Source organism: Python bivittatus, unplaced genomic scaffold (genome assembly GCF_059951505.1).
Source record: "Python bivittatus isolate LINGU-HERP-01145 unplaced genomic scaffold, Pbiv_v1 ctg000330_np1212, whole genome shotgun sequence".
NCBI classification, from domain to species: Eukaryota; Metazoa; Chordata; class Lepidosauria; order Squamata; family Pythonidae; genus Python; species Python bivittatus.
In genome coordinates this window covers 54,171,007-54,186,039 of record NW_028277058.1, presented here as the reverse complement: position 1 = coordinate 54,186,039, position 15,033 = coordinate 54,171,007, and the positions used below count along the sequence as shown (strand labels likewise).

The window sequence follows — 15,033 nt, the reverse complement described above, 5'->3', positions numbered from 1 at the left end:
TGTGGTTACTGTTTGATGATTTGTAAAAATCCTCAAGGTACTAAAATGGGGAAAGGCCATTGTGGCATCATTTCTCTGCTCATAATTTAAATGAACTATGGAGACAGGGTAGCATCTTGGTCAAATGCCATTGTGGCTGAACCTTTGGTGGGAGGAAGGAAAACCTAGGAGAGGGCAGTTCCATGTTGCTTCAGAGTTTCCACTAGAAAGTCATCTCCACACTATTTCTGATTGCTGTGCAGCTGGGCTGAAAAGAAATGGATACAACTGCCAAACAGGGATATTGTCATAGGATCACAATCCTGGTATTATGCAAAATTGCATGTAGAAATGTCCTTAAACAAAAATTGCTGATGTCTGTGGAACCATAGTCAATTTCAGTTTGTCTATTCTAAATATGTGAACTTTGAAGAAATGAGATACTGTAGAAAGAGCATTGCCAGTTTTGAACTTTGGTGTTGGACAAGACTCCTGAGAATACCATGGATGGCCAAGAAAACAAATGAATGGATCTTCAAACAAATCAACCCAGAGTTCTCACTTGAGGCCCAGATGACCAGGCTCAGATTATCATACTATGGACATATCGTCCAAAGACCTAGCTTCTTGTGGAGTCCATAATGCTGGGAAAGGTGGAAGGAAAGACAAGAAGAGGATGACTAGCAGCAAAGTGGATAGAATCAATTACAGCAGCGATGGATGCACTTTGGAAGACCTGAAGACATGTTTGGAAACAGATCCTCTAGGAGAAAATCTATCTGTGTGGTCATTAAGAGTTGCCCCCCAACTTAATGACTGTAATGGTCTGTGAGAATGTTCTTGAGAGACAGGAGGAGGAGGAGGAGCTGCAGACTAGGAAATGGACAGATAAGAGGCAGCTTAGCCTGCAGAAGGAATGGGGTCATGGCAAACCTGGTTTCTTAGACTGTAAAGATGAGGGGGAAGAGATGTACTTTCAGACTTGCAAGATTCTGTAACCTTGGAAGGTTACATACTTGGTGTTCAGTGAACCATCTCAGATGGAATGACATGACTCTTGCCAACTTTCCTGGAGGTGACATTATCCTATAAATAATAGTACTTCACCAGACTGATTTTAACACTGTTAGTTGTGTATACAGTTTGCTATTCAGCCTCCATTAATTTACCAGGATTCACATCTCTTCAAGCAGATTATCCAGCAAATAATACGGAAGAAATTATAGAGGTATCATTCTGGATTTAGAGAGAGCCAGCAATCTTATATTTCCTTATATTTCAGATTTCTTGTGCTTATTCTTCTGGCCAACTTGAATAATTATTGCCATACAGTTAAATGGTTTTGTAACAGCTGTTTATGTTAGAGTGAAAATGGCTTTTACATTTTATTTAAAAAAGGGGAGGGCAGTGATTATGATTATTATTTTGTATTGCTACAGTGATTGTGAGGTGTGTAAAAGAAATGATCAAACCAGCACTCTTAATATATTGCCTTTTCTTTTTGTCATTTAGGAGGTTTTTGAATTTTGCTGCATCAAATCTCCATTAAACTGCTCACATACATTGGGATGTCAGCTTAATTAAGCATGTGGTCACCACAACCCATATAAAATTCAAGATGAATCCATTCAGGACTCCATTGCCAATGTATTAATTGGGTTACACTCATTGCCTAAGTTAGGTTTAAGTCACCTGTTGCCCTCCAGATATTTTGGACTTCAAAACTTACTAGCTTTAGATTGAATGGTCAATAGCAAGCAGTTATGAGAACTACATTCCAAAACTTCTGAAGGGCACCAGATCATCTATACCAACTCTCATGTTCAGAGCAAGGCAGTACTTGGTGCTGAGACAATAACCAAACTAGTGCTGTAGAAAATGACATCCAAAGCCCATCTATGGATCAGCTAATTAGCCAGCTTCCCTCACCTTTTGCCATCTTGAGAAATTTGACTTGGTTCTGGTAGGTGGTGCAACATTCCTTGCTTTCTTCAGTGATGAACTTGGATTGCTCAGTAGAATCTTTTCGGGTCTCTGGCCTTGGAAGATGCTTTGGTAAGAACCAGAAGGGGATCGCGGCAAGGATGCTGATTAACCCAGCAACTAAATAGCCAAGCCACCAAGCTCCTACCCAATGTGGGTCTTTGTGAGTGATGGGTATGCTGCCTGAGGAGAGAAATGAAGGCCTTTTAAATCAGTACGAATTATTCAGACACCAGCATGATTTCTAATATTGAGCAGAGATGGATTAAGATAGGCTGGGCAACCAGTAGATCTTAAATTGCTGTTTTTGTACCTGCTTCATCCCTTCCTAATCACACCCCTTAATTCCAGCAATGTGGTTTGGTACCATAATTTTCCAGCAAATTACAGTTTCCATTTAATGGAGTTTTTCTCCTTTAATATGGAGGCAGAAGTCTCTGTGAATCTCTCTCCTTTTTCCTGTTGGTCTCACCTACTTCAGCACCAAGGCACCCCCACAATGTTGTCATTGCCTTCCTCCGGGGACACATTCACGGTGATGTCACTGCCTTTCCCATTACAACTTCAGAAGACAAATACCAGCATGGTTCCAAGGTGAGAAAAGTTTATCCACTCCTTGTTTCATAGTTTGTGGTTTGAATTTTTTTTTGGTCAAAAATAACTTGTGGCATTTCTACTTCAAAATGGACAAAGACTGCCATTCATGCTCACCCATGTCTACGAAGCCAATGTCCACATACAGCTTGGCACATAAGGATCCCAAAAGAAACCCAAAAATGGGGCCTATAATTGCAACGGTCTGAACACATCCTGCAAAGAAAGTGGAAAGGCAGATTAGATCAAAGAGAATTCAGTTTGATCTTTCGAAGAGAGAGAAAAACTTTAATTTGGTCAAAAGAAAGCAAAAGAAAATAGTAAAATACAGTGAAGCATGCATACAACTATGAGGACAGTCAGTAATATATAACACAGAGTTATAAGCATTACATCTATAAAATCAACAAAGCCAATTTGAATAACTAAACCTGAAAGGGGTCTGTTTTCCTAGTATGTTAAAACCAACGTTTATAAAAGGTACAACAAAAAAGCCAACACTATAAATCTTTTGAAGAAGAATCACCTAGAGAACTAAAAAAGGACAACTGCTTTTTTTTTTTTTTAAAAGGCCAACCTCTTAATAAACTGTGTCCCCACTTTTGTTCACTTCTTCCTGTGCTCATGCTGAAAGGCAGGGTTATCATGCAATGCTTTATTTATTTATTATCTTATCTCTTGAATTAGCCACCCATCTCACCCGAGCGACTCTGGGCGGCTAGCAGCAGATAAAAACACCCCGCAAACTAACAGCCGAAACATATGAAATCTACAATGGAGATATAGATGAAAAGATGAAAATAAATCGAATAAACTAAGAACACCCCATGGGCTCCAGCTAACTTCCCAACTCTCATGCCTAGGAATATGTTCAGGTCTATAAAGCTTTTCAGAAGGCAGAGTCGGGGCCAATCTAATGTTGGGTGGCATGGTTTTGTAAAGGGCAGGGACTGTCACAGAAAAGGCCTGCTTTCTGGGTTCCCCAAGATGACGTTCTTTAATTGATGGGCCCACGGCATGCCTCTCCAGTTGGATCTGATAGGATGGGTAGAAACCATTGAGGAGAGTGGTCTTGCAGATGACCCAGCTCCATGCCATAAGGTGACAACCAGCACCTTGGATTCCACCCAGAACCATATCGGGAGCCAGTGTGGGTTGCGGGCTATGCACTGAGGGGCACCCTTAAAGCTCCCACATTTTGGACCAGCTGGAGATTCTGGATGTTCTTCAAGAGCAGCCCCATGTCAAGGACATTGCAGAAATCCTCTCCATAGTTTCAGAAGCCATTGGTTAAACCATATTCATGTATGCACCATTCCCATATGAGTTTGAAATAAATTAATTTTTACAGCTTTGGATGCCTCAAACCTTCCTTTTTCCTGATCATAATTGGTTCCACTAAGCACAATTGAAAGTGCTGGTTTTATATAGCCCTTTATGGGTTTGGTGGGACTGCTTGCTTCAAGTAGAAATAACCTGTCCAGTTCCTTTGGCCAGCATGGGACTGGGAGAGGTGAATTAGAACTTGGGTTTCTCTGAATATGCCCCGCTACATTGGAACACCTTACTTCCACGATGTTCTCCCTAACAACCTTTCAGATCGCTCTGAAAACAAAACGCTTGCATGAGGAGAACGGCAGTCATTATTGGATGTTGAGCTTCATTAGAGGTGGGGATGTTATTATGTACCTTGGTTTTATTGTTTTATGGGCAACTTCTGCTAGAGTCTTTAAAGAGCCAGTGGTGTGGAATAAATACACACAGAATACTGTAGTAGTAGTTGATTCCTGCACTGGGCAGAGGGTTGAAATAGATGGTCTCCTAGATCTCCAGCCCTTACATTCTGTATTTCTATGATAACTGGGCTCTTTCTCATAGCTAGTGTCCAATTATTCACTCATTCGCAGTATGATCATCATAATACTGGTGTAGCCTTTTACGGACCAATAGGACCAACTAGAAACCAGCCCCCCAAAATGGGCAAATCAGAACCTTGCCCGGACAAGGACCCAATCAGAAATTAGCTGCTTAGACTAACAAAACAGAATCCAGCACAAAGAACCAATCAGGAAGCAGGACTCCAAACATGACCTATCAGAAGCTGGCATGAACAAAGGACCAATCAGGAACCAGCACTACCAAAATGACTAATCAAGTCTAATACAAACAAAGAACCAATCAGAGACCAGTCCTCACCAGCCTGCACCAACTGGAAACCAGCTTGGCTAAAAACCAACCAGAGGTCAGGAGCCCAGTCAGTCCCTGCTCAGTTGCCTGTGGACTGTGGACAGCAAAACATCAGGGCATCTGTTGTCTAGACCACAGTCACTAAACCCTGAAGCCCAACATGATCAACATAGCTTTGCTCACAGAAGCTGCACTTAACAGTAGTTCTCTCCTCTGAATCGCACTTCCACTGTGTCATCATTTCTGGCTGAAACCATGAATAGGGCCCTTGGTCTGATCTATCAAAGCTATCTTTGCATAAATGGAAGAATTGCTTTAGTTAGACAAGGAGAAGAAGAAGAGAGAGAATTATCATTTTTTTCTTCAACAATACCAATGTAAAAAGGTGCACTCTCTTCTGGGGTGTAGTCATCAATGTATGCGATTCCCAAAGGCTGAATTGGTGTTTCTCCTATTCCCCGTAGTAGGTTTCCCAGAAAAACGTAGATCCACATGGAAATACCAGCTTCTTTTTCACACCCTGGACACACAAACCAAGAAGCTGAGAGTTGCTTTTTGATAACATTCACAGAAACAACAAGACCCCTGTTGCTTAGAATATATGTATAACCAGCTAGGTGCCCTAGTGAATTCCTGGATGGGGGACCACTAAGAAATTCCAGGGCTGTAGGTTAGACTGGGAAATGATCCTGAAAGATGGCAGAGGCAAATTATTACTGTACTGTTACCAAGAAAACTACATGGACATGTCCATGAAGTCATCCGGAGGGTGTGAGTGGAGAGAGACCTTAACATCCACATACCCATTGAATAAATGGCAGAAAGGCTATTCAAAACCTGTCCTTGTCTTAGTATTAACTTTGATTACTTTCATTTATCAGAAAGCTGATTTCCCAAGTAGGTCATGACTGAACTGGCTTACACTAAAAAAGAACTGGAAGGAGGAGGAGAAATGAAATTTATTTTCCAATGAACACATTCCGACGGGCATGTATAACACCTTCCGGAAGTCCCACAAGACCTGGTTATGCCATCAGGTATGGAGGCCTCAGGGGACTGGTGAGATACTGAGGTGGCTCCATTGTTATTAACATCTGCTATTCTCTCTGAGCCTTGTGTTTTTTTCCTAAATATTTCTAAATATTTTTAATAATGATTATATACTAACTTTTTTACCATCTTGTTGTATGCCACCCAGAGTCACTTTTCATGAGATGGGTGGCCATATAAATTTGACAAACAAACAAATAATTAAAAAATCCACAATTCAACAGAAAGAGCATGGATTGCAGAGAGCAATGAAATAATCTAGATCAGTGTTTCTCAAACTTGGCAACTTTAAGACATGTGGACTTCAGCTCCCAGCTGGCTGGGGAATTCTGGGAGTTGAAGTCCACATGTCTTAAAGTTGCCAAGTTTGAGAAACACTGATCTAGATACTATCCATAATACAACCATAAGTATCCAATTAGAGGCTACAATGATGCCAGAATGATGGTGAGTACATCATGATGTCATCATACAAATGACTGAGCTATGATGTCATGTTATACGGAATATTACTTGCCCTTCTCCTGCCCACCTGTAGCTGCCCATATATGCAAGGCAAAATTAAAATTAAGATGGTAAAATAAGTTAATTTCATTCCCAATGCTGTTACAAATCTTGATGGAATTCTCAGGGGCTATAGGAGCTGGGTTTAAATTGGTGTTACAATTGCCTTCTTTATTTCTTCTCCTCCAGAAAATGCTAGTATTAGGACAAAGATAGTTTTAGGGAGGCTAAATCTTCTCCTTCCACATTTCGAGTGGAATGTTCAAGAGAATCAGAGCATCCAAGCCCAACCAAGTTTAAACTTCAGATTTTTTTTGAAGCCCACAGGAAGTATGTTGCTGATCTTGTTTTTAAATACTTACTTACCTGCCTGGATTTTTGTCTGAGATCTTTCCAAGCCTGAGACTCGTATTTGGTTTTGATCCTGCAGACATGGGGAGATGCTGATAGTTGAATTGGAGGAGGAAGAAAATACCTCATACCTATAGCTGTGTAAAAACCAACAGTTTCCTTACAAGGATCCCACCTATGAAAATTGGAGGAAAAGTTACTTCTCTAATTTATTCCAAAGACCTATTCAGGGCCCAGTTCTCAAAATGCCACTCCAAGAAACAGCTTTATAGAAGGACAGAAGTTAGGCTTTCCCTGCCACGAGGAACTGAATCTGTATGATCAGCGAGAAGATGCTGGTCAGGTGGTTGCCAGTGGACATTTGCATAAGGCAACCAAAAGATCATGGAGTTGGGAGGAGTCTGCTAGGTCAGTTTGTTCAGCAACTTTTGTTTCAGTGCAGAAAATTCAGAGCCAGACTCAAACCCATTGGCTAGATGGGTTTCCAATCTCTGCTCCAGCAATGAAAAGTGTATCGATCCCCTAGAAAATGAGTCCCATTGTCCACTTGCTCTTTATCATCAAGAAGTTTGATGTTCCTTCAATATCTATCCTCTTACGTTATAGGATGACTTGAGCTATTGATCTCTAGCCCTGGATGAGGGAGCTTTAAGTTGACCTTAGCTGCATCAGTGTAAAGTAGCATTTCCCTCTTATTCCAAATCCATTCAGGGACACCTTCAAGGAGTATACAATTTCTCATTCATTACTATAGGAGGAAGGCAGGCAGGGGGGTAGAGTGAAAATAGACGCAAGTAGATAGAAAGAGGATGGGATCCTTAACAGGGACAGCAGATTTCATGCTGGCATAGTCCTCTTACAATGTGGCCAGATGAAAGAAATCTGACAGGTCTTCTTGGCCTACCCCTATACAACAACCTCTATAGTATTTAAAAGGTGCTATTACAGGTAGTCTTTGGTTACGACCATTTGTTCAGTGACTGTTCAAAGTTACAACAGCACTGAATGAGGAGGTCTTATGATTGGTCCTCAGAGTTCTGGCTGTTGCAGCGTCCCCATGGTCATGTGATTGTGATCCAGGCACTCGGTGCCTGGCTTGCGATTACATCACAGCAAGCTGCAATCATGTGATCACGATTTCCTACGTTCCCTGCCGGCTTCCCACAAGCAAAGTTAATGGGAAAGCTGGCAGGAAGTTGAAAGTCATGCTCACATGAGGTCCTTGCTTAATGACCTGTGTAGTCCTCATTTAATGACAGCAACTGGGACTGCCGGAATTGCCATCACTAAGTGACGTGATCACATGACATCACAGTTTACAACTCTGTTGCTTAGTAACGACAGTCCCAGTCCCAATTGCCGTCGTAACCCGAGGACTACCTGTAGACATCTTTTAAACATTCTCAATTCCCCCAGTCTCTCTTTGTAAGACTTTATTTCTAGTTCCCTGATCATCTTTATTGCCTTTCTTGGAATTTTGATAAGTTTTGCATTTCTCCCTCTTGTAAAGCATGCTGGCTGGGGAATTCTGGGAGTTGAAGTCCACACACATTGAAGTTGCCAAGGTTGAGAAACACTATTGTAAGGCAGGATATCCAAAAGTTCCAATGCTCCATGCGGCATTTCCTAGCCTATACTTACAAAATGAATTTGAATCCTACAGGGAAAAAAAAAAATATTTTGACCCATTTTTGGAGAGATTCTTATTCTCTTACTAAAATGCCTTTCTTAGCAGATCATTTTAAAAAATGCTATCATAGAAAATGAGCCTTGTATTTATCTGTTGCTGAAATTTTAAATCTAAATGATTAACCATTATACTTACTGTCCCATAAAGAACTGTGGCAGGGCAATCAGAAATGTCCCCAGTGACATAATGATGCACCCAGCTCCAATTATTTTTGGTCTGTGAAGTTTGGCTCCAAAGTAGCTCACCAGAATTATTATTAAAAGGTTCCCTTTAAGAAAAATAGAAAGAATGATTAAGATGGAGAAGACTGTCCATCAGGCCTAAAAACACACTGTTAACCTATTTGCAAAATATGGAAAAGATTGCGTATATAACGTACCAATTTCAAAACTCCCATCGATGAGGCCAACTAAAGAAGAAGGGATATCAAATCTTCTTTCTATTTGAGTGATGGTACTTTTCAGGTAGCTTCCTGAGAGAGTTTTTGCAAAGTAAACAAATGACAATGCACCGAGAAAAATCTGTTAAAAAAAACAAATAGTGCTAAAGAATTTTGAATTCAACTGTTCAAAATAGGTGTGAAATTTGGTTCATCAGAACTTTCTGGTCAGTAGAGTGACTTTAGACCTAGGTCTAGAACATAGGTACAAACTCAATGCTGCACTTTTTGAAATTTGTGATGTAAGTGACAACCCCCAAATACATGCAAAAGTGTGTGTGTTAGAGAAACTTATGAACAAAACACCTTTTCCTATTGAATAAGTGCTTGCTCACAGTTTGAGAATGGTGCATCGATAGTCCTCGCTTAGTGATCACAAATGGGACTGGCAACTCCATCACTAAGTGTGGTGGTCACTAAGCAGAAAATCATGTAATCGTGGGCTTACAACGTCACTTCCCATTCAACTGTTAAGCAAATCACCATGGTTGTTAAGTGAAACATCACGTGAACGTGACTTGTGATTTTACTTCCACATTCTCCATTAACCTGGCTTGTTGGAAGCCGGTTGTGAAGCACATGACTGGTGATCAAGTGACTGCAGGATGCTGCAGCAGTCACAAATGCAAGGATTGGTTGCAAAGTTGTTGTTTTTTTACACCATTGTAACTTTGAACAGTCACTTAACAAGGCAGTTGGTAAGTGAGGACTCCCTATAGTAGAATATCAGATAATGATGATGTGTACATCAAAGCAATGCCCGCAAATATTCATAAGGATCTTATTTCTGCCAAAATTTATAAATAACGCTAAGCAGGAGTTACAGTTTGTAAGATGAGAAGGCCAAGAAGAATTAATTTGGCAGCATACTAGTATAATAAGATGTGATCACTGAAAACTTGGCATAAATTCTCATTGAATTCAGACTGTCTTACTACTCACTGCAGATACAAGGCTGTACAAACAAAATATTATTAGGAAATAACTTCCATGAAACATGATAGCATTTATTTTTGGATAAAAAAATCATATGATGGCATTACCCAACCCCAATTCCATAAACTTTATTTGTAATGAACATTCAGCCTTTGAATTCCCTGAAGTTAATAATCAACAATGAATCTGAAATCAGTGTTAATGTTGGATTTAATCAGATGTCTGCCTTAATGTTTAAATATCTTACGAACCTGAGCATAAACTGCAAAGCACATCTTTAGCCAAAGTACGATTGACTAGAGTTGTCAATTCCAAAAACGTTCTTCTCACACCCAGGAATGTTTTATTTTAACTGAATTGTGAAGAACAGTTTTAACAAGAAGCAAATCATCAAAGCAAGCAATTATTCAAGTATTATCCTCTCATCAAGGTGGCAAATTTTCACTGCTTTTAAATCTTGGAAATTAGATCAATTCATTTTAGGTAGAGCCAACTGGATCTGGAAATCAGTGCTATGAAGGTTTATGCATAAAGAGGAGGTTCCCTGTCTTTTCACTCTCTGGTTGCCATGGGTTATCTTGCTTGGTGAAAGCAAACTGTCTAAAGTACTGTATGTTCAGGCTCTTAATCATTTAATTGAACAAATCAAGCCAGAGTTCTCACTTGTGGCACAAATGACCAGACTCAAATGATCATACTTTGGACATATTGTGTGAAAACCCAGCTCTCTAGAGAAGGCTGTAATGACGGGAAAGGTGGAAGGAAAGAGAAGATGATGCCCAGCAGCAAGGTGGATGAACTCCGTTACAGCAGTGATGGGTGCACTGTTGGAAGACTGGAAGGACCAGGTTCGGGACAGATCCTCCTGGAGAAAATCTATCTAATGTAGCCAATAAAAGTTGACACCAGCTTGATGGCACATAATCAGTCAGTCAGTTACATAATCATTGTCAGTCATTCTGAGCTGAATTTTGCCTGGCAATTTCTCTAAAGTTTTCTTTTCCTGCAAAACAGTCTTCTACCTTTCATCTCAGGGTGGTTGAGAATTTATTTCAAATTTCCCCTGGGTTATGTTCTGTTCTTATTTTATTATTGAAGGTGGCAAAGGATGCTCCTGCTCCTGCTCCTGCTCCTGCTCCTGCTCCTGCTCCTGCTCCTGCTCCTGCTCCTGCTCCTGCTCCTGCTCCTGCTCCTGCTCCTGCTCCTGCTGGTGCTTGTGTTTTGTTTTGTTTTACATTTTCTTATTACTTTGTAGCTTCCTTAGCTGCTCACATTTCCAATATGGGGGGGGGGAACCCATGGGAGAGTAATCTCATGATTTAATTTGTTATTTGTTTATTAGATTTACAGTATATTCCCATTTCCCTCAAGAAGCTCAGGGCACTTTGTACTTCTTCCAATTTTTACTACAACCACCACCTTATGAAATACTTTGGAGGAAGAATTAAGGACTGACCCAAAGTCACCCCATGAACTCTCATGGTGGAGATTGGATTTGAAAATAGATCTCCTTACTCCTAGTCCAACAGTTTAACAGCTATATATGGTGAAATATTGGGCTTTGAAGAAGCAGGATAGGAAGAGCTTTGACGCTTTTGAACTTTGGTGTTGGAGAAAACTTGAGAATACCATGGACACCCAAGAAAACAAATAAACAGATCATTGAACAAATCAATGCAGAGTTCTCATTCAAGGGAACACAAATGACCAGGCTCAAATTATCCTACTTTGGACACATGATGTGAAGACCTAGCTCTCTAGAGATGGCTCTAATGCTAGGAAAGATGGAAGGAAAGAAAAGAGGATGACCAGCAGCAAGGTGGATGGACTCAATTACACTGTTGGAAGACCTGAAAAACCAGGTTAGGACAGATCGTAATGGAGAAAATCTACCTATGTGGTTGTTAAGAGTTGACACTGACTTGATGGCACCTAATCAATCAATCAAGCAAGCAAGCAGTCAATGAATGGTGAAATATGGGAAGTAGCAAACTGTTGGAGAGAGGATTGTACAATAAAAGACAGAACATTCAGACATACCTTTTGGTTATCTTATAACTAAGTGCAAGAGCAGCACCTTTCACCCATGAGAATTTAACTGAAAATCTCTTCTCTCAAAAAAAAAAAGTTACAAAAACCCATTTGTTTCATCCATCTGAATGAACAATTGGTAGGAAAAAATGCTGAATAAGTTTCCTGCATGGTGATATTTGTCTGTTTCCCAACATCAGGGCTGCCAAGTCTTCCAAAAAGAGTTCCGCTATTGAATGTGGCTTGTGGGCAGAGACCTCTGGATATGGGGGTGGAGCCAAGATTCCAATGGGTTTGGGGAGATTTGGGAGAGGAGATCATTTTGTGTGTGGCCAACTCAATATCCAATACAAAAAAAAAAAAGAAAAGGTCACTTCAGCCAAAAATACATTTCTATTAAGGCTGTTAGTGTTAAAAGCAGTGAAGGGGAAAAAACTTCGAGTTTTCCTCTTAGTTCATTAGCCAGCTCACTTCCAAAGGGGGAGGAAATTTTGCTCTCTAATATAATTACCTATTTTTGGAGGTAATAAGCCACTTTTTAAAATAGCATAGTGAAGGTTTATTCATTGAGAGAACTGGATTATCTTGAAGAAAGCAGAGAGAGAATGATCAAATTTGTCCATAAGGCAAGTTTAATGAACACAACATGCTTTTAATTCTTCAAAGAAGAGACATAGTTAAGTCCCAGTCTGCCCAGTGATTTGAGAAGACTGAGACCATTTTCTGTCAAAGGTGCTCTTGGGATTTAAGTAGCAAGCCCTCCTGAGAAAGTGAAATTTTGAGTCTTCAGTCATTTGTTTGTTTTGTTGAATTTATATCTTGTTGCAATCTCATGAATCCTGGTGGTTTACCAGATATTCCAGAAATTCAAACATCCATGGTATGATTAAAACAACAGAAATAATTGAAAACCTAAAATTAAGGACCAACACATAGAATAATAATAAAAATACAAAGATAGAAGTAAAAAAATAAAATAAAAGATGGTGTAGTAGGTAGGCCTCACTGGGATACTTTTGGGAAAAACTCAGTTTTTAATAGCCTTCTGAAAGCCATCAAGGAGGGACCTAGCCTGGTCTCTTCAGGGAGATGGTTTCTCAGCACTCATCAGCCACTGAGAAGTAGCATCTTCTAACTCTGGCTCCCTCACCTCCTGGAGGTGTGAGACAATAAGAAGTTTCTCCCTCAGGGCTCTAGTTCAGTGTTTCTTAACCATGGTAGCTTCCAGATGTGTGAACTTCAACTCCCAGAATTTCCCAGCCAGCTTAGCCACTGCTGAGAATTCTGGGAATTAGAGTCCACATACCTGGAACTTGCCTAAGTTGAGAAACACTGCTCTAGTTGATTTGGTTATGCCAATAACAATGCACAGTCAAATAAATGATAAAGATGTTTAATTTCTTTCACCGAATTTGCTAATTATAGTGTATGTACAATATGAATGTGCTGCCTTTCTCTGTATTCTCAGCAATCCGGACTCCAGTCTGCACTTTCACTGTATTCCAGCAGTCTGCAGCATCCCTGGCTTCTCATAAAACCCCAAAGGAAAGCGTCATGTGTAATGGTATGTGGGAATGACTTTGGGAGACCAGAAGGAGAGCTGCAGACTAGACAATGGTCAGAGAAGAGGCAGCTGAGCCCACAGAAGGAATGTGGGTGTGGCAAACACCTCAGAAGGGACCCTCCCTAGTTTTGTGGACTGTAAAGGCAAGGGGGAGAGATGTAGTTTCAGACTTGCAAGATTCTGTTAATGTAACCTTACATAAAGTTAGAGCTAGTACTTCTGGGTGTGCTTCTTGTCTGGACTACCTCACAAGGCCAACATTATGAGACATGTATCCTTGGCGTTTTCAATTTGAGAAATGTAGACAGCCAGGGAAATTTCAGAATGATAGAAAGATGAGCAAGAAAAACACCAACAGCAATACTGCCTGTGTCCCCCAAAAGCAAAGCAAACTGAGAAACAATACCAAGAGAAAGTTAGAACGAATTCTCAAGCACTCTGAGAATACAATGAAAAAACACAAAAGAAGTCTCTAAGCGGAAGAAATTTTGACATAGCATTATCTAGAATCCACAATCTTTTTGAAAAATTATAACTATCTTAGGTTAAAGGGTTTTCCTACATAAAAGTTTGTTAGGTTCTTTGAAACCAGTAGAAGAAAAAGTCATAAAAGGTTGCAACCTTTTAGATGGAGTGAGGGAATGTTAGTCCTACCAAATTCATTAGGGCTAAATTCTAAAGCAACAGAGGAAAAAAAAAGGCTGGATTGAAAAACATAAGGAAAAAAATACACCCAGGAAGTTCTCAGCTACTTTAAAGAGCTACTTTCACAGTTCCAGGCTTTAACTATACCTTCATTCCTCCACATAATGTTCCTTTTTCCTTTGCATTGGAAGATTCTGACCTTGATGAAGATCTGTCAATGGACAGTACTGTGGTTTTTGAGAAGAGCTGAGTGTTCTCTTTGGATGAATTCTCCATCTTGGGTATTCCCTTTCAATCAGTCTGAAATACATTGCACCAAGTTATTTGAGGAACTGCCCTAAAGTTATGACAATCTTTTTAGTCAGTGTACTTTGGTCCATTAAAAAAAGATAATTCATGGGCAACAGGGAATGAGATTTCTAATGAAACCCCCAAATTAGTGGAATTCCTCCTTGGGACTATTCTATTGTTAGCTTTCCAGAGTGCTTTGAAGACAGTTGAATTTGATTTCACAGTTCACTGCCATATTTTGATTAACTGATACTGCTTAATTTTAAGAGGTTTTCATTTAATAGTGTTATATATTATGGCTCCCCCCCCCCCCAAAGTTCATGTGTGCAATCCGGGAAGAGCAATATGCTTGGAAAGGAAAATGGGTGGAAGAGAGAGAGAAGAAATGAGGATTGAATCATAAACTGAACATATAAAGGAAGAGTGAATCAACTGAGAGAAAGGAAAGAATGAGAAAGTTGTGATTGGATGAAGTTGAGGAGAAACTGAAAAAGGGAGAACAGAGAAGTTCAAATAACAAAAGGAAAAGAAAGGGGAAGACAGAATGGTTTGCCAAGATAGAAAAGTATTGAGAGGTATAGGAAGCAGTGTTAGCATAAACTAGATATAGGATTTTATTTCTTTTCCTCTTTTCCCTTGCATGAATTGATCTTAAGTGGTTAGTGTATGGTTTAAAGTGTTTTGCAGGAACAGAAAGTGTATTAATTCAGTAATGTGTTTAAGCATGTTGTGCAAATGGAGTTATTCATATTCTAGTTTGGACATTTCCTGATGCATGGACCTGTCTTC

The 15,033-nt window shown here is 40.0% G+C and overlaps 1 protein-coding gene across 2 annotated transcripts in view; it reads right to left on the bottom strand.

Moving 5' to 3' along the window:
- Positions 1 to 14,229, bottom strand: part of SLCO1C1 (solute carrier organic anion transporter family member 1C1) — a 32,139-nt gene extending 17,910 nt beyond the window's left edge. The window contains exons 1-7 of one of the 2 annotated variants that reach the window (XM_007420935.2): positions 14,101 to 14,229; positions 8,718 to 8,859; positions 8,474 to 8,606; positions 6,664 to 6,785; positions 5,117 to 5,263; positions 2,674 to 2,772; positions 1,909 to 2,145 (exon numbers count right to left, since the gene is read on the bottom strand). In XM_007420935.2, the coding sequence (XP_007420997.1) occupies positions 1,909 to 2,145; positions 2,674 to 2,772; positions 5,117 to 5,263; positions 6,664 to 6,785; positions 8,474 to 8,606; positions 8,718 to 8,859; positions 14,101 to 14,229 (1,009 nt within the window). The remainder of the gene's footprint in view (positions 1 to 1,908; positions 2,146 to 2,673; positions 2,773 to 5,116; positions 5,264 to 6,663; positions 6,786 to 8,473; positions 8,607 to 8,717; positions 8,860 to 14,100) is intronic. The other variant, XM_007420936.2, reaches the window with a different exon arrangement.
- Between the last annotated feature and the right edge of the window lie 804 nt (positions 14,230 to 15,033).